The sequence below is a fragment of the Fukomys damarensis genome, unplaced genomic scaffold (genome assembly GCF_012274545.1).
Source record: "Fukomys damarensis isolate Sample0158 unplaced genomic scaffold, DMR_v1.0_HiC HiC_scaffold_118, whole genome shotgun sequence".
Classification (NCBI taxonomy): domain Eukaryota; kingdom Metazoa; phylum Chordata; class Mammalia; order Rodentia; family Bathyergidae; genus Fukomys; species Fukomys damarensis.
Window position 1 is genome coordinate 468482 of NW_022901030.1, and position 20134 is coordinate 488615.

The window sequence follows — 20134 nt, forward strand, 5'->3', positions numbered from 1 at the left end:
TTGGGCCTCATGGTGTTGTTGCCTTCATTGTCTTTTTCTAAGATCTTGTTTAGAATTGCTTGTAGTGCTGGTTTGGTATTCATGTAGTTTCTCAGGTGTTCTTTGTTGTGGAAGTGTCTTATTTCCCCATCCATTTTGAAAGAGAGTTTTGCTGGATACATCAGTCTAGGTTGGAGGTTGTTCTCTTTTAGTACTTGAAATATCTCATTCCAGGCTCTCCTTGCCCCAAGAGTTTGTGTTGAAAAGTCTGCTGTGATTCTAATGGGTTTTCCTTTGCATGTGATTTGTTTCTTTTCTGTTACTGCTTGTAGTATTTTGTTCATCTGTTGAGTTTCTGGGATCTTGATTATTATATGTCTAGGTGTAGATTTTTTTTTTTGACTGTAGCTATTTGGGGTCCTATATGCCTCAGTTATCTGAATGTCAAATTCTTCCCCTCTGGGAAGTTTTCTGTCATTAATTCTGCGAAGTGTTTTAAAGTCCTTTGTATTTTCTCCTGCTACTTCATGTATTCCTATCAGTCTTATGTTATTCTTCTTTGCATCATCTAGGAGTTGTTGGATCGATTTCTCATGATCCCTTACTGCTTTTAAGAGTCCTCTCTTTTCATGGTCACTGACTGCAATCTTATCTCCTATATCTGAGAGTCTATCTTCACATTCTTTTATTCTGTTGTGTACACTTTCAATGGAGTGTTTAATCTCCTGGATATCTGTTTGAATCTGTTTTATGGATTTTATTTCTTTCCTATGTTGGGAGTTGATTTTTTCCATTTCTTTCTTATGCTGGGCCTTTATGGCTTCTATCATGGTCCTGAGCTCATCTTCTTTTTCGTCAGTTTCTGCTCTAGAGTCTCGAATTACAACTTCCATTTTGCTCACTATCTCTGTGGTTATCTGGGAAATTATTTCTGTTTTGAATTTTTCTAGAGCCTGATTGATCTGTTTTGTTACTTCCTGTGCTTTAAGTTCAGGGTGTCCTAGTGATTCACTATCGGCCTTTTCATCCTCATTTGCCCTACTGTTTGCCATTGGTGAACTGGAAGTCTGTCTTTGTGTCTTTCTTAAGTGTTTTCTCATTTTTATTTTTGTTGTTGGATTGTCCTTGGTTTAATCTCTGGGTTATCACCCAAATCTTCCTGATATTGTTGCACCCTAGCTTCTGTGTCTCTAATGACCCACAGACATTCTCATTTTCATAACATCAGAGAAAACAGCTCATCAAATCAACCACAATGCTTTATCCCTACTGATACAATCAGCAACACATTAAGATCAAGCACAACTTGGAAAGTGACCACCTGTGGTAGTCACTAGTCTATTACCCTTAAATCATTTGAATTAAATTGAAATCAAGAAGCAGTCCAGAACATGTCTGCAGTGAACAAAATTTCAATATAGTGTGTATTTACCATTTAATGGCTCAGACAGAGGGAGGATGCAAGACCCCTGGTCTCAGTTAGCTGATGGCTGAACCCCATGAGGCTGACTGACCTCGGGCTACAAGGCGCAGATTGAGTTCCCCAACCTTCTGAATGGCTGAACTCCACAACGTTCTATTACAGGTTTCCCACACCCTTTCTTTAAAGATGTTCAAAGTTGGAAACTCAACCATTTAATGGCTCAGACAGAGGGAGGATGCAAGACCCCTGGTCTCAGTTAGCTGATGGCTGAACCCCATGAGGCTGACTGACCTCGGGCTACAAGGCGCAGATTGAGTTCCCCAACCTTCTGAATGGCTGAACTCCACAACGTTCTATTACAGGTTTCCCACACCCTTTCTTTAAAGATGTTCAAAGTTGGAAACTCAGAAAAATACCTTTGATGACCACCTCTGCCTCTGCATAGTGGGTCCAAAAACTGGCACAGTCAGGAGGTCTGAGAGTGGGGGGGCGAAGGGAGTTATGGGGTTCAGAGGTGCCCTTACTGCTACCTTCCTGGCACTGGAGTGATGGCAGCTGGGGTGGGAGAAGGCCTGGCTCTCCTTCCCTAGGTGGATTGGGGCCCAGGCTCAAGAAAAGAATTTAAAGAAATGGTTTCTTTGATGTATTTTCCCTATGGGTTATTGAGAAATTCACCCTTAACTATGGAGCATATCTGGCAACATCTATATCAGTTAATATTTTCAGAGTATTTTCTTACTGGAAAAGATACAGAGGATGTTTTATTATACATAAATTCTCTATTTTGGAGTAATAATTTAAGCCAGAGAATTTTGATCATGTTAAATGGTTCTTCTAAATTAAAGATACATCTGTATATCTTTTACTACTTACCAGTAGAGAATCACAGTGATTAGATGTGCACTTTCTTTTAGAAGTAATACATGTTAGTTCTGAGGGTACTGGATTTAATACACTTGTTATGTAGGCTAAAACCTTCCAAATTCTACTGGAGCCCATCACCTGGGACAGATCTTTATCTTATTCAGCCAGGTATGCTTGTGACCCTGTACCTTGGGGCTTTCATACACAGAAGATCTAGTATGTAACTAAACCTGGTGGTAGGAGCTCAGTGGAGCCAATGGCAAGACAAATTATGGAAGCAACCTGAAAGACCATATGAGCTGTTCGTATTTTACAACAAACTTTCATTCTTGTAGAAGCAGTTATTAAATTAATATTGGATTGAAATTAAGTGATTGAATTAGGGAAGAAAGATTATTTTGGTCCATCAGACAAAGATTCAGGCCTGCAACAAAAGCGTCCATTCCAATAGAAGTGAGAAAGTATGGTCATCTGTCTTTACAGGAATTAGAACAACTAAATGGATTTTTCATTTTCGAGTTTCTTCCTCTGAGCCTCATAATTCTGTGATTAGAGACTCTCAGAAAGTGAGGAAGGGCCTCTTTGCTGGTGTGTGGTTGGTGAGAGAAGTTGGAGCATTTCCTCTTTCAGGATGGATTAGATATTACTTGCTTTACTTAATGTGCTAAAATGTGCAACTTCTACCTCATCAATCACTACATCATGAAACTTTTAATTTCTGCAGTAAAGGTTTTTAAATCACTTAGCAGTCAGCCACTCTTTCTTTGAAAGACACAAGTTTTGTTCCTTGAGGGATTGCTCACAGGAAGAAACTTATTCTGCAGAGATTACTTAAATTGAATTTGTTCCAAATATTTTAACAAACTAATTTGTTAAAAGTGGTTATGATGCAACAAAGTCAGAATGGACCTGCACATGTAAACGGAAGAATTGGTTTCCTGTTGGAATGACTCAGAGGCCAAGTTGGAGCACATCTTCAGCTTGCACATAGTCCTGGAAGTGGTGGAAGGTCTCCATCTCCTGGGAGGAGATTGGGAAGGACAGGCACATGTTTGTAATTAGCAAGGAAGAGGCCTTAAAAGATGCAACTTGGATGACTAAAAGACTGAAGAATTCTGCTTCTGCTTGTGAGAAACTTCTATGATTCCCTTTTTGAAGAAATTAAATCCCACCATTTTCTAAGTACATAGCTTAGTGGTCAGGCACATCAGTGTCTTTGAAAAATCCTGAAAGCATAATCTTTTTTGGTTACTTCAGCATGAAATATCAAAAGAGAAAAAACATATAGCTAATTTTGGCTTATTTGAGGTATCTTGTTTTGAATTTGGCCAAGAAAGTTTCCACTTACTAGGTCAAATTTTTCCCTAGTTGTGCAAACATAGCACCTTTATTTTTCTATGAAGATGTGTTCCCTCAAGTGGAAATATGCTACATATCTCTTTAAACATATTTACATTTTAGTTATTGGCTTGGCTTCTTTACACTTTTGAATGAGAGAATGGGAAATCTATTGTGAAAATGTGCTTGCTGTAGCCACTTGATACTGTTTCTGGATCCCCTAGTCAGCTATGCATTATCTCGTGTTGTGTAAAGGCACACAGGTACAGGAGGTATTGTGGTCACACTCAGTAATAGAAACATTAATTTTCAGGACCATGGACAAGACCTAAAATGAAAGTTTATAGAAAAAACAGACAAGGGAAACTGAAAGAATATTCCTGTGATAGAGTGAAGTACAGCTGATATACTAAAAGTGACATAGAAGGTAAGTGAACTGGGAAAAATAAGCATCAAAAATAGAGAAATTAATCAGAATGCACCAAATATGTACAAAATATATTTTCTTGTAGTGCTGGAGCCCAATAGGTGTTTATTTTCCATTTTTCCACATAAAAAGTGAAACATATTACATATACAAGAAATAAAGCATCAAATTTATTACTCTTGTTTGTGGGATATTATGTTTTTCATGATAGGTTAACACAGAAGTATAGTTATTTTTAGATATATTTGAATTAGAGATGTTAGGGACAGTGAGAAAGATAGGGAAAGGGGAATAAGGGAAAAGGAAAAAATATGAGAAAATGTAAAAATGGAATTAAAGTGTTTGAAGGGTGGAGGGGAGGAGGGGGTGGAGAGAAGGTGGGAACAAGGGGAAAAAAATGAGAACCAAGACCTGATATGTAAAGGTACAAGATCCCAGTAATGAATGTAACTGTACTGTCTACCTAGAATGTACCAATAAATTGAATTTAAAAAATTGTATAACATGAGTTTAAACAGTGTAAGAGAACAAGTATATCTTATGTTGTATAAACTTGATATGGACTTCTACATATTAATTTCAAAGCCATCCCAGCAAACATGCTAGTGCATATAGTTAGAGAAATCCACAATCTGTGAAGTGTCTCATCTATGGTCACTTGTTGTTAGAAAGTACAAGGCAGACAAATTTTAAAATTGTAGGGTTGTATCAGATGTTCTTAAATTTTTGTCTTGGAAATAGTCACTGGTTTATGTTGACAGTATAATCATACTTCTATTCAATTTTCTAGTGTCAAATCTTTGATACATTAAACTATATTATATGTAGTGGAGTTTATTTGCTCTATTTTTCTATTATGGAAACAATTATTCTGTTCAGCTGAAGATTTTTCTCACTGAAGCCCAGAATTGCTAATGAAAATAAAGACACTAAGTGTTGCAGAAAGGGGTGAAAAAGGAGAATTGGACATAGACTTCTTTGTATCTTTATGGTCTTCAACAGGTATGCCCATTTCTCTACAAAGCTTCAACACAGGCAGATTTCTTGAATGTGCTGCAAACAGTACTGTGAATGAGAAATGTAGAAGGCTCATTATAGATGGCTTCAAAGGCAGTGTGGACTTTTTGAGCAGGTCTTCTTCTACAACCAGAAGCCTCCTGCTTCCTCTTAGTCAAAATACAGTTGTTCATAGAGAAATATTTCTAGTACTTATATAGAGTAAAATAGCTAATACCAAGACATACAATTGTATCTTTTCCCCCAAAGGGTTAATGAGTTATAACTATACTATACTTCATCTCCTGTCCTATGTCAATAATTCCTATTCATTTCAGAAATTCTGGTGTTGCACTCTGATAAAATGCTCCCAGGGAACCATTCATAACTGCTTATAACAGGGTATAAGTTTTTAAATTTTACCTGGTACCCCACAATAGTCTAGAAACCACATATAGTAATAACTACAGGAGTAGATGCTCTGAGTGTCCTTATGCTAAAAATGATGGAATGGAACCATACGGATGTTTAGTAAATTGCTGAAGTTCACCTAGATAGAAAAGGAATTAATGTGGGATTGCAACCCAAGCGCTGCCTCTCCAGTGTGCACATTGTTCATGACTGTGCTATGCTCTCTCTAAGGATGTCTTGGAGGCTGTCTAGATTCATACTGAATGAGAAATCTAGAGATATTATTTGGTTACTTTACTTGTAGCATCCCATTTGCCACCGGATAGCTTTTTGCAGGACCCAGTGATGGGCTGGAAAACTTTTATTTGATTATGTAAATGTGAAAAAATGGAAAATGTCAGCAAATGAAGAGGCATGAGGGTAATACTGATAGTGTTGTAAATTGTTTAATTGGACAGATACTGATTGTCTAGTTCAGTCCCTTTGGTTTTCAATGTGAAGCATTTATAATTGCACTTTAAAAATGATTCAAATATATTCTGTTTCAAACCAAGTACAGACTTATACCTTTAGTTGACTATTTTTGGGATCTATGTAGTCACGTTCTATTTCAGAGGGCTCTCAATGCTTAATCATTACATAAAAAACTCTTACTTGCTGGTCTCTATGTCTCTCCTTAGGTTTTCTTTTCTTATATGATATAACAATAAAGATGCACTCTGTGATAGATTGTCATTATTCTGGTCACTATTTCCTGGCAGGTGCTGCTCTCCTGAGCTCTCATCTCTGAAGCAAGCCTTCTGGAAGACTGAATGGGAGAGGTTAACAATGTCACAGAATTTGTCCTCCTGGGCCTGACTCAGGATCCCAGTGCACAAATTGCATTATTTGTCATGTTTTTACTCATCTACATTGTGACAATGCTGGGCAGTCTGCTCATTGTGGTAACTATCCTTGCCAGTCCCTCTCTAGGCTCCCCAATGTACTTCTTCCTTGCCAATCTGTCACTCATAGATGCAGTTTATTCCAGTACCATCTCACCCAAGTTTCTTATGGATCTGCTCAGCAATGGGAAGACCATTTCTTTCTTAGCCTGCATGAGCCAGCTCTTTATAGCACACCTGTTTGGTGGTGCTGAAGTCTTCCTTCTGGTGGCGATGGCCTATGACCGCTATGTGGCCATCTGTAAGCCTCTGTACTATCTGACCATCATGAACAGACGGGTTTGTATCTTTTTTTTGGTAGTGTCCTGGGATGCAGGTTTTGCACACTCTGTGACTCAACTTGTGTTTGTGTCTCGTCTCCCCTTCTGTGGTCCAAATGTCATCAATCACTTTGTCTGTGACATGTACCCATTACTGGAGCTTGCCCGCACTGACACCTGCCTGATTGGCCTCACTATGGTGGCAAATGGTGGATCCATTTGTGTGGTGATCTTCACCCTCCTCCTCATCTCCTATGGGATCATCCTCAACTCTCTTAGAATTCAAAGCCAGGAAGGGAGGCGCAAGGCCCTTTCTACCTGCAGCTCCCACATCAGTGTGGTTGCCCTTTTTTTTATTCCCTGCATTTTCATGTATGTCAGACCTGTCTCCAACTTTTCCTTTGATAAATTCATAGCCATTTTTTATACACTGATTACTCCTTTGTTAAATCCTTTAATATACACTTTGCGAAATTCAGAGATAAAAAATTCTATGGAAAAACTCTGGCTTAAGAATTTAATTACTGAGAGAAGCTGTTACTAATTCTACTGTAAGAAACACGTAGTAAATCCTAGCAAAAAATGATGCTGTCCCCTCACCAGATTGTTTAGGGCTGTATCTCTTTATATAAAACCATTAAAGAAGAAGAACAAGTTATCCTTTGTGTTGTAATTATTTGTAGTAAATTTGTGGAAGATGTGGTAAAAGTCCCACTTTTTGTTCTTCTACAAGTGAAGATAAGGATAAAGCTAAGCACAGTAGGCCTTTTAACTTGCTTTTTTTTTCTCAATTTAGAGTAAAATGGGACTTTTGCAAAGTGCTTGCTTTTCTTATAAAGAAGAAATAAACACTTTAGGAAATTTTCTATAATCCACATTTGTGAGAAAGGAAGAAATCTAATGTTCAGATAATTTCTGGGACTAGAAGAAAAGTTTTTAAAGTGTCCTGATCATATTTGATCAGGGCAGCAGGTTTGTTACCTACTTTATGAACTTTGTTTCAGGATTACTTTTATTTTGCAGGTTCCAAATGTATGTGTTTTCAATAAGAGTTCTTGGATAGAAGGTGATTCTGTGTTCAGCTAAAAATATTATCAGTGAACAGCTTTTTTATAAAACAGATCCACTTGATGAGGAAATCAGATTCAACTTCTTTATTACAGTTTGATATTTTATTTCAGAAAGCCATAAGAAGCCAATTTTTTTTGGTACTGGGGCTTGAACTTGTATCCTTGTGTTTTTAAGGGAAGCCAATTTGAAATTGTAGTGTTTTGGCAGGTACCCACTGTTGTGGAACCATAAAGTCAAATGTTTTGAATGTTTATCACCCCAAAATATATTCTTATACATTTTTAGTAAATTTGTCTCAACCCAGTATGCCCTGGAACACTCTGATGCATTTGTGTCCTAATTTTCTTTTCCCAAAATGTTGCATTAATAAATATGAGCCACACAGTACATTGCCCTTTGAATCTGGTGTCCTCCTTATAAAGCTTTGGAGGTCTCTGAGTATTCCTGCTTATATTAGCAGATCACTAATTTTTATTGCTGAGTGGTGTTAACATTGCACAGACATACCATAATATTTCTTTAACCTTTTTAATCCCTTTTCCAATTAGAGATATTTTGGTTTACTGCAGATACCAGAAATTATGAATGAATCTATTCTATCATAATAATATATAACGTATGTTCATAGAGACGCTTTCTCTTAACATAATTTCTGGTCTGACCTTTATGGTTTCCTTCCCTGTATGAGCTTTGGGTTTGTCTTGCTCTATTTTTTCTTGGAGCTTGAAGTCCTGCACCAGAAAGTTCATTAGAACACTGCTTATTTCTTCCCTCTTGCTCCCCTTTCTTGTCTTTGACCCCCCACTGAGTCCCTTCCCTGAGCTTTTCTGAATATGTGTAGTTGTGTATTGGACCTAATGAGTCATAAAGGCCTTGGATGCAGTGTCACATACATAACTAAAAGTAAAAGCATTCTAAAGGGGTTTTCTTTGACTCATTTTCCCTAAGGGTCATTAGTCATAATTTGAACCAAAGAAGTTTGATTATACTAGGTTGTTCTTCCAAATGAGAGATAGATCTGTAGACTTTTTTCTACTTAGCAATTTGAGCACCACAATGATTAGATGTGCAGTTTCTCTCAGAAGTAATACAGGTTACATCTGGATTTAATACACTTTACAGGTATGTTAATAACTTCCACATTCTACTGGATCCCATTACCTAGTAAAAATATTTATCTAGTTCTGTAGTATGCTGGGACTTTTGGACACAGAAGATCCAATATGTAACTAAGCCAGATGATAGGAGTTGAGTGGAGCTAATGGAAAGATAAATTAAAGAAGTAACCTTGGAAGACCAGAAGAGCTGTTCATATTTAAAAAAAAAACATTCATTCTTGTAGAAGCAGTTATTAAGGTAACATGAGATTGAAATTAAGGGATTGAATTATAGAAGGAAGATCATTATGGTCCATCAGCCAAAGATTCAGGCCTTGATCAAAATCTTCCACTTCAGTAGAAGTGAGAAACTTAAATAGGATACACATGTACAAATACTGAATAGTTTCTGTGGTGTGAGAAGCTGAAAGTGTAAATAAGGATATGACTGTATAATAGGTAATGTGAAATAAGAAGAAAATGTACAAAGGGGAGAGACTGTGGGACAGGAAAAGAGAAAGAAAAAAGGGAATGGAATTAATCTGAAAAATGGCAGAAATGGAAGCCAAGTCTTGTAGGAGGGCAGAGCAAAGGGAAAAATAAGAATCAAGTTATATTATCTAAAGGTACAAGTCTCCAATGATGAATGACATTATATTTATGTCTAAGGTGTACCAGTAAATTAATTATAAAAGAGTTTTGCTCACTGGGAAAAATCCAAAATCAAATCAAACTAAAAGAAAACATAAAAGAAACAAGAAATTATGGTTTTCTGCTTTTCAAGAATTACACTACCACAGTGGATTTTCCACTTCCAAACTCCTTCTTCTAAGATTCAGCATGCCATGGGCAGAGACCCTTAGACAGTGAGGAAGGGCATCTTTGCTAGTGTGTGGTTGGTGAGGGAAGTTGCACTGTTCCCTTCTCAGGCTGGATTACATATTACTTGCTTTATTTACTGTCACAATGTGCAGCTCCTACCTCATCAATCATTACATTGTGAGACTTAATTTTCACACTACAGGTTTTCATATCACTTAGCAGTCAGCTACTCTTCTTGGAAGGACACAAGTGTTGTTCCTTGAGGGATTTCTCACAAGAAGAAACCTCTTCAGCACAAATTACTTCACTTGTATCTGTTCCAAATATTCTAACAAACTAATCTGTTAAAGTACCGATGATGCAAGAAAGTCAGCGTGGACCTGCACATGTAAACAGGATTATTGATTTCCTGTTGGAATGACTAAGGTTTCCTTCAAGTTAAATTCAGGCCAAGTTGGAGCACGTCTTCAGCTTGCATGTAGTCCTGAAAGTGCTGGACGGTCTGCATCTCCTGGGAGGAGATCGGGAAGGAAGGCACATGTTTTTAATTAGGAAACAAGAGGCCTTTAAAGATGCAACTTGGAAGACTGAAAGACTAAAGAATTGTGCTTCTGCTTGTGAGAAACTTCTGTGATTCACTTTTTGAAGAAATTAAGCCCCAGCATTTGCTCACTAACTGCATGGCTTATTGGTCAGGCACATTTATGACTTTGAAAATTCTTGAAAGCACAATCCTTTTTGGTTACTTCACCATGATTATCTGAAAAGAGAAAAAAATATAACAAATATTTGCTTATTTGTGGCATCGTATATTGAATTTGGACAGAACTGTTTCCACTTACTAGGTCAGTTTTTAATGAACTGTTGCAAACATAGGACCTTTGTTTTTCTATGAAGACGCTTTCCCAGTAGGTGGGAATATGCAACACATTCTTTAAATGTATTTACATTTTAGGTATTGGCTTGGCTTCTTTTACACTTCTGAATGAGAAATTAGAAAGTGTACCATGAAAACATGTTTGCTGTAGACACTTGCTACTGTTTCTGCTTCCCCTAGTTAGCTGTGCATTATCTCGTGTTGTGTGAAGGCACACAGGCACAGGAAGTATTAGCAGTCACCCTCAGCAACAGAAACATTGATTTTCAGGACCATGGACAAGACCCCAGAAGACTGAAAACAACAGAAGAGAAACTGAATCGATATTTCTGTCAAAGAGTAAAATATAAGAAATATATTAAAGTGATATAGGAGGTAAGTAAAGGGGAAAAATTAAGTGCAAAAAATAGATAAATTATTTAGAATATACAAATATGTTCAAAGTTTATCGTGTTAAAGCACAGTAGGTGTTTATTTTCCATTTTGCCCCATAATAAGTGGAACATGTTACATGTATAGCAAAGAAAACACTGGATTTATAGTCTAGTTTATGGTATATATTTTTCAAGGTAAGTTAACACAGAAGTATAATTATTTTAGGATATATTTGAATTTGAGGGTTATAGTATAAAATAACATCACTTTAAACAGTGTAAGGGAACAAGTGTATAATATGTTGTGTAACCTTGATATGGACTTCAACAAATTCATTTCAAAATCATCCCAGCAAACATGCTAGTGCTTATATTTAGAGAAGGCTATGATCAGTGATGTGTCTCATCTGTGCTCACTTGTTATTGTGAAGTACGAGATAGAGTACTCTTTCAATTGTAGGGTAGTATGAGGTGCTCTTAAAATTGTATTATTTGAAAGGATTAGTGGATTATGTTGACAGTATTATCGTACTATTCTTCAACTTTGTATTATCAAATCTTTGATAAAAAGCTATATGGTATGAAGTGGAGTTTAATTGCTCAACTTTTTGTATTATGGAAAAAATTTTTCTGGTCAGTTGAAGATTTATTACAGTGAATCCCAGAAGTGCTGATGAGATCAAAGACACTAAGCACTGCAGAATGGCATGAAGCAGGAGAGTTGGACATAGACTACTTTGTGTCCTTATGGTCTTGAGCAGGTATGTCCTTTCTCTACAAAGCTTCAGCAAAGGCAGATATCTTGAATATGCTGCAAACAGTACTGTGAATGAGACACACAGAAGGACTGTTACAGGTGGCTTAAAAATACCTGGACTTTTTCAGCAGGTCTTGCTCTACTACCCCAACCACGTGTGTGGAGTCTCCTGCTTCCTCCTAGTCAAAATACAATTGTTCATAGATAAATATTGCTAGTGTTTATATATAATAAAATATGTAAGCCCAAGACATACAATTTTATCTTAAACCCCCAAAATTGTTAATGTGTGTATGTACACACACACACACACACACACACACACACACACACACTACTGTTTCCCTCTTGTCCTTTGTCAATAATTCTTATTCAGGCAAGAGAAGCTAGTGATGTGCTATGATACAATGCTTACAGTGAACCCTTCAAAAAGGTTAAAAAATAAATATCAGTTACTTTAATGTTTTCCGGAACACCACAGTAGTCTAGAAACTGTACATATAGTAATGACTCCAGGAGTAGATACTCTGGGTATCCTCATGGTAAAAATGGTGAAATATAAACATAGGGACATTTGTGAAATGGCTGAGGGCCACCTGGATAGAAAAGGAATTAATCCGGGATTGCAATCCAAGCGCTGCCTCTCCAGCATGCACATCACTCCTGACTGCGCTGTGCTCTCTCTCTCTGAGGACATCTTGGAGGCTGTCTAGATTCATACTGAATGAGAAATCTAGAGACATGATTTGGTTACTGTAGTTGTAACATCCAATTTGCCACTGGGTAGCTTTTTTCAGGACCCAGTGAAAACTTTTATTTGATTATGCAAATGTGAAAAAAAAGAGGGAAATAACAGATGAAAAGACTTGAGGGCTCTATTGATAGTTTTGTACATTGTTGAATTGGACAGACTGTGAGATTGTCTAATCTTGCCCTTTGGATTTTGATGTGAAGATTGAAGTATTTGTAATTGCATTGAAAAATGACTCAAATATGTGCCATCTCACACCGTGTTTGAATTTATCCATTCAGTAGGCCGTTTTTGGAATCCACATCATGATGTTCTATTTCAGAGCATGGTCCGTACTTAATCATTACAAACAAAACTCTCACCTACTGTTTTCTACATCTCTTAGGTTTTATTTCCATTCTCTCCCTACCTGTTTTACCCAGAGAGCTCTGAAAACACTAGTAGTAGGTGCTAATGCAGTATCCAGTGACAGTCACAGGTCAGTTCAGGTTAGGTGAAGATTTTACTAAAATCAGGGCATATATATATGACTTTGGTACCAGCAAGGATGAAATGGAAAGAATCAGAGCTCTAAAGAAACAGAAAGGTGGAGTCATAGTTTTTGTATAAGAAGAACTATGCTGAGTAATTTTGTAGTTTTTTTTTTGTATCTCAGTTGGGCTGTTAGTATTGAATTGGAGAGTATTAAAAACTCCAAGTCCTTTTGGCTTTGCATGACAGAAGCCTCATACTGAAGTATCATGGTACTGACCTGGGCATGCTAGGGCATATACTGCTTTTGGTGTGGCACAAATTATCTTGTAACGCTATTCAATACCAAAGCTATCAATTTGAAAGACTGAATCTATGTCAGTGAATATATTTAGTGTTCGTTTCCATGGTTAAACAGTGGTACTCTTGCAAGCAAAAAGCTTTCTCCTTTGTCCTTTCTAATTTTGTGTCATGTAATGACAGATTTCAAAGAAAGTGTGAAATGTGTGAATGTCCATGATGCTTTCACCTTTCCTCTCTCCCAATATCCACTGAAAAACAACCTCTGATTTGTAGGTGTAACAAAATCATGCAGGGAGAAGTAGAATTAGCCACAGATCTAGCGGGCTATTTGAAGAGGGTCTCCATGGATGATCACTAAATGTTTACTGTGTGTTCACCACTGAAGGATACATCGTGACACAGACTCCTCTGCGGCATACTGTGTCATCATCCTGGTCACTATTTCCTGGAAGGTCCTGTTCTCCTGAGCTCACATCTCTGAAGCAAGCTTTCTGGAAGACTGCATGGGACACAGGATTAATGTCACAGAATTTGTCCTCCTGGGCCTCACTCAGGATCCCAGTGCACAAACAGCATTATTTGTCATGTTTTTACTCATCTACATTGTGACAGTGCTGGGCAACCTGCTCACCATGGCAACTCTCCTTGCTAGCTCCTCCTTGGGCTCCCCGATGTACTTCTTCCTTGCCAATCTGTCACTCCTCGATGCTGTTTATTCCACTGTCTTCTCACCCAAGTTGCTGACAGACCTGCTCGCTGGTAGGAAGACCATTTCCTTCCCAGCCTGCATGGGCCAGCTCTTCTCAGAACACTTATTTGCTGGTGCTGAGATCTTCCTTCTGGTGGCGATGGCCTATGACCGCTATGTGGCCATCTGTACGCCACTTCACTATCTGACCATCATGAACCGAAAGGTTTGTATCCTTTTTTTGGTAGTGTCCTGGACTGGAGGCTTTTCACACTCTGTGATTCAACTTGTGCTTGTGTCTCATCTCCCCTTCTGTGGCCCCAATGTCATTGATCACTTTTTCTGTGACATGTACCCATTACTGGAGCTTGTGTGCACTGACACCTACCTGATTGGCTTCACTGTGGCTGCCAATGGTGCAGCCGTCTGTATGGTGATCTTCATCCTCCTCCTCATCTCCTATGGAATCATCCTCACCTCCCTTAAAATTCACAGTCAGGAAGGGAGGCGCAAGGCCCTTTCTACCTGTGGCTCCCACATTACTGTGGTTGTCCTATTTTTTGTTCCCTGTATTTTCATGTACGTTAGACCTGTCTCCAACTTTCCCTTTGATAAATTCATAGCCATTTTTTATACACTGATTACTCCTATGTTAAATCCTTTAATATACACTTTGAGAAATTCAGAGATCCAAAATTCTATGAAAAAACTCTGGCATAAGAATTTAACTAGATCAACTCTACTAATTGAAATGTAGGATACATGCATTAAATCCTAACAAGGACTGATGCGGTCACCTCACCAGATTGTTTAGATCTGTATCTGTATCTGTACAAAACCATGAAAGAAGAAGTACAAGTTTTCCTTTGTGTTGTCACTATTGTAGTAGAGTTTGTAGAATATATGATAGAAGCCTCATTTTTTCTTCTTTTACAAGTGAAGATAAGGATAAACCTAAGTACAATATACCTTCTAACTTGCTGTTCTTCTGAGTTCAGATTAAAATAGGACTTTAAAAAAGTGGTTGCCTTCTTTTCAAATAAGAAAGAAGCTAATTTTGGAAATTTGGAAATGCCTCATATTCATAAGAAAGGGAGATGTCCAGTGCTCAGGTAAATTCTGGGACTGAAAGAAGTTTTGAACTTGTCACGTTCATTAATTGATCAGTATAGCAGATTTGTTAGCTTCATTATGAACTTTGTTGTATGATTACTTTTATTTTTCAGCTTTAAAACCTATGTGTTTTCAGTTCAGAGGTTTTTGGATAGAAGGTGATACTGTGTTCAGCTAAAAATATTGTTAGTGAAAAGTTTTATAATAAAATGAGATCCAGTTGATGAGGAAACCAGATTGAAGTTGTTTACTGCGGTTTGATATTTTGTTTTAGAAAGCCATGAGAGCCAAGTTGGAATTGTTGTGTTGTGACAATTTCCCTCTGTCGAGGAACCACCACAGTCAAATGTTTTCAGTGTTTATCACCCTTAAATATTTTCCTTTACTTTTGTAGTCAATTTGTCTCCTTCCATTTTGTCCTGGAAAACTCTGATGCATTTGTGTCCTCCTAATTTTCCTTTCCCAAAATGTTGCATTAATAAATATGAACCTCACAGAATATTGTCGCTTGAATATGGTGTCATTCTATAAAGCTTTTGGGGTCTCTGAGTATTCCTACATATATTATCAGATCATTCATTTTTATTGCTGAGTCGTGTTAACATTGCACAGAGATACCATAATTTTGTTAAACTTTTAAAATCCCTTTTGCAATTAAAGATATTTTGGTTCATTGCAGATACTGGAAATTATGAATGAATCTATTCTATCATAATAATATATAATGTATGTTAGTAGAGAAGCTTTCTCTTAACATAAATTCTGGTCTGACCTTTATGAATTCCTCCCCTGTATCAGCTTTGGGTTTGTCTTGCTCTTGTTTTTCTTGGAGCTTGAGGTCCTGTACCAGAATGTTCATTAGAACACTGCTTATTTCTTCCCTCTTGCTCCCCTTTCTTGCCTTTGACCCCCCACTGGGTCCCTTCCCTGAGCTTTTCTGAATATGTGTAGTTGTGTATTGGACCTATTGAGTCATAAAGGCCTTGGATGCAGTGTCACATACATAACTAAAAGTAAAAGAATTCAAAAGGGTTTTTCTTTGATTTATTTTCCCTAAGGGCCATTTAAAATTACACCGTAAACTATGGAGTATATGTGGAAACATCTATATCAGTTAATATTTTCAAAGTGCTTTCTTACTGGAAGGGATATAGAAGGTGCTTAAGCACAGCTACATTTTCAATTTTTTAGTCATAATTTAACCCAGAAAAGTTTGATTATACTAGGTTGTACTTCCAAATGAAAGATAGATCTGTAGACTTTTTTCTACTTAGCAATTTGAGCACCACAATGATTAGATGTGCACTTTCTCTCAGAAGTAAAACAGGTTACATCTGATGTTGGTGGATTTAATACACTTTTCAGGTATGTTAATAACTTCCACATTCTACTGGATCCCATTACCTGGTAAAAATATTTATCTAGTACTGCAGTATGTTGGGACTTTTGGACACAGAAGATCCAATATGTAACTAAGCCAGATGACAGGAGTTGAGTGGAGCTAATGGCAAGATAAATTAAGGAAGTAACCTTGGAAGACCAGAAGAACTGTTCATCTTTTTTAAAAAAACTTTCATTCTTGTAGAAGCAGTTATTAAAGTAACATGAGATTGAAATTAAGGGATTGAATTACAGAAGGAAGATCATTATGGTCCATCAGCCAAAGATTCAGGCCTTGATCAAAATCTTCCACTTGAGTAGAAGTGAGAAAGTTAAATAGGACACACATGTATAAATACCGAATAGTTTCTGTGGTGTGAGAAGCTGAAAGTGTAAATAAGTGTATGACTGTATAATAGGTAATGTGAAATAAGAAGAAAAGGTACAAAGGGGAGAGACTGTGGGACAGGAAAAGAGAAAGAAAAGAAGGGAATGGAATTAATCTAAAAAATGACAGACATGGAATTGAAGTCTTTGTAAAAATGGAGCATTGAAGTGTTGAAGGAGGGCAGAGCAATGGGGAAAAATAAGAATCAAGTTATGTTATCTAAAGGTACAAGTCTCCAATGATGAATGGCACTATATTTATGCCTAAAGTGTACCAATAAATTAATTATAAAAGAGTTTTGCTCACTGGGAAAAAAACCAAAAGCAAACCAAACTAAAAAAATAAAAGAAACAAGAAACTTGGTTACCTGTCTTTTCAAGAATTAGAGCAACTGCAATGGATTTTCCACTTCCAAACTCCAGCTACTCCTCTTGGAAAGACACAAGTGTTGCTCCTTGAGGGATTGTTCACAGGAAGAAACTTATTCTGCCGAGATTACTTAAATTGTAGTTGTTCCAAATATTCTAACAAACTAATTTGTTAAAAGTGGTGATGATGCAAGAAAGTCAGAGTGGACCTGCACATGTAAATGGAAGAACTGGTTTCCTGTTGGAATGACTCAGAGGTTTCTTTCAAGTCAAGTTCAGGCCCAGTTGGAGCACATCTTCAGCTTCACGTAGTCCTGGAAGTGGTGGATGGTCTCCATCTCCTGGGAGGAGATCGGGAAGGAAGGCACATGTTTTAAATTAGGAAGGAAGAGGCCTTAAAAGATGCAACTTGGATGACTGAAAGACTGAAGAATTGTGCTCCTGCTTGTGAGAAACTTCTGTGATTCACTTTTTGAAGAAATTAAGCCTCAGCATTTGCTCACTAACTACATGGCTTATTTCTCAAGCACATTCACGACTTTGAAAATTCTTGAAAGCACAATCCTTTTTGGTTCTTCATCACAATTAACTGAAAAGAGAAAAAAAATATAACAAATGTTTGCTTATTTGTGTCATTATATATTGAATTTGGACAGAACTGTTTCCACTTACTAGGTCCATTTGTAACCAACTTATGCAAACATAAGATGTTTGTTTTTCTAAGAAGACTCTTTCCTAGTAGGTGGGAATATGCAACACATTCTTTAAATGTCTTTACATTTTAGGTACTGGCTTGTCTTCTTTTACACTTCTGAATGAGAAAATAGAAAGTGTACTGTGAAAACATGTTTGCTGTAGCCACTTGATCCTGTTTCTCTTCCCCTAGTCAGCTGTGCATTATCTCTTGTTGTGTGAAGGCACACAGGCACAAGAGGTATTAGCAGTCACCCACAGCAATAGAAACATTGATTTTCAGGACCACGGACAAGACCCCAGAAGAAAGTTTATAAAAACAACAGAAAAGCAAAACTGAAGGAATATTCCTGTATGAGAGAGAAATACATCTAATATATTAAAAGTGACACAGGAGGTAAGTGAATTAGAAAAATTAAGTTGCAAAAATAGAGAAGTAAATCAGGATGTACTAAACATGTACAAAATATTTTTGTTGTCATGTTGAAGCATGATAGCTGTTTATTTTCCATTTTGCCACATAACAAGTGAAACATGTTACATGTATACCAAAGAAAACCCTGTTTTTATTACTCTAGTTTATGGGATACATTTTTCACTATAGGTTAACACCGAGGAATAATTATTTTTAGATATATTTGAATTAGAGCTTTATAGAATAACACACATTGACTTTAAACAGTGCAAGGGAATAAGTGTATAATATGTTGTGTAACCTTGATATGGGCTTCTACATATTAATTTCAAAATCATTCCAGCATACACGCTAGTGCATATATTTAGAGAAAGCTATGATCAGTGATGTGTCTCATCTGTGCTTACTTGTTATTTTAAAGTATGAGACAGAGTATTTTTTTAATTGTAGGTTAGTAAGAGATGCTCTTAAAATTGTGTTATTTGAAGGAATTAGTGGGTTATGTTGACAGTATTATCATACTATTCTTCAACTTTGTATTATCAAATCTTCTTTTTCTTCATTGAGTTTACTGCTACATTTTAGATATACAGTACAGTTACATTCATTATTGGGATCTTGTGCCTTTACCTGACAGGTCTTGGTTCTCATTTTTTCCCCTTGTCCCTGCGCTCCCTTCACCCCCTCTTTCCCTCCCCATCTACAAACACTTTATTATCATTTTTTCCTTTTCTCCTATTTTTTTCTTTCCCTTATGACCTTTCCCCTACCCTTCCCACTTTCTATCAAATCTATGATAACAAGCTATATGGTATGAAGAGGAGTTTAATTGCTCTACTTTTTGTATTATGCAAACACTTTTTCTGACCAGCTGAAGATTTATTTCAGTGAATCCCAGAACTGCTGATGAGATCAAAGACACTAAGCACTGTAGAGAGGCATCAAACAAGAACATTGGACATCGGCTACTTTGTGTCCTTATGGTTTTCAACAGGTATGCCTTTTGTCTACAAAGCCTCCACAAAGGCAGATTTCATGAATGTGCTGCAAACAGTACTGTGAATGAGGCACACAGAAGGGTCATTACAGGTGGCTTCAAAGACAGCTGGGACTTTTTCAGCACGTCTTGCTCTACTACCATAACCACCTGTGGGCAATCCTCTTGCTTCCTCCTAGTCAAAATAGAATTGTTCATAGATAAATACTGCTAGTAGTTCTATAATAAATTGTGTAATCCGAAGACATACAATTTTATCTTAAACCCCCAAATTATTAATGTGTAATACATATATTACACATTATATATATGCTATTGTTCATCTCTTGTCCTATGTCAATTAATTCTTCTTCAGGCAAGAGATTCTAGTGATGTGCTATGATACAATGCTTACAGTGAACCATTCAAAAAGGTTATAAATAACTATCAGTTATTTAAAAGTTTCCTGGAACACCACAGTAGTCTAGAAACAGCACATATAGTAATGACTCCAGGAGTAGATAATCTGGGTATCCTCATGGTAAAAGTGATGAAATATAAACATAGAGACATTTATGAAGTGGCTGAGGGCTACCTGGATAGAAAAGGAATTAATCTGGGATTGCAACCCAAGCGCTGACTCTCCAGCATGCGCATTACTCCTGAGTGTGGTATGCTCTCTCTCCGAGGACATCTTGGAGGCTGTCTAGATTCATTCTGAATGAGAAATCTAGAGACATGATTTGGTTACTGTAGTTGTAACATCCAATTTGCCACTGGGTAGCTTTTTTCAGGACCCAGTGAAAACTTTTATTTGATTATGCAAATGTGAAGAAAGAGGGAAATAACAGATGAAAAGACTTGAGGGCTCTATTGATAGTTTTGTACATTGTTGAATTGGACAGACTGTGAGATCGTCTAGTCCTGCCCTTTGGATTTTGATGTGAA

General features: G+C 37.1%; 2 protein-coding genes across 2 annotated transcripts; both read left to right on the forward strand.

Moving 5' to 3' along the window:
* Positions 1-6250: 6250 nt before the first annotated feature.
* Positions 6251-7186, forward strand: LOC104861320 (olfactory receptor 4A5). The gene has a single exon (XM_010622691.1). It carries the CDS (start codon positions 6251-6253, stop codon positions 7184-7186), a length of 936 nt encoding a protein of 311 aa, XP_010620993.1.
* Positions 7187-13668: 6482 nt separating this feature from the next.
* On the forward strand, positions 13669-17244 carry LOC104861330 (olfactory receptor 4A47). Its single transcript, XM_010622697.2, has 2 exons — positions 13669-14567; positions 17208-17244. Exons 1-2 carry the CDS (start codon positions 13669-13671, stop codon positions 17242-17244), a joined length of 936 nt encoding a protein of 311 aa, XP_010620999.2.
* The last annotated feature ends 2890 nt before the right edge of the window (positions 17245-20134 follow it).

Excerpts from the sequence above, each read along its gene's own strand:
- LOC104861320 (XM_010622691.1), top strand. The coding sequence starts at position 6,251 with ATGGGAGAGGTTAACAATGTCACAGAATTTGTCCTCCTGGGCCTGACT.
- LOC104861330 (XM_010622697.2), top strand. The coding sequence starts at position 13,669 with ATGGGACACAGGATTAATGTCACAGAATTTGTCCTCCTGGGCCTCACT. Across the intron at positions 14,568-17,207 it reads AATTCTATGAAAAAACTCTG|GAAGAAACTTATTCTGCCGA; the intron begins GCATAAGAATTT and ends GATTGTTCACAG.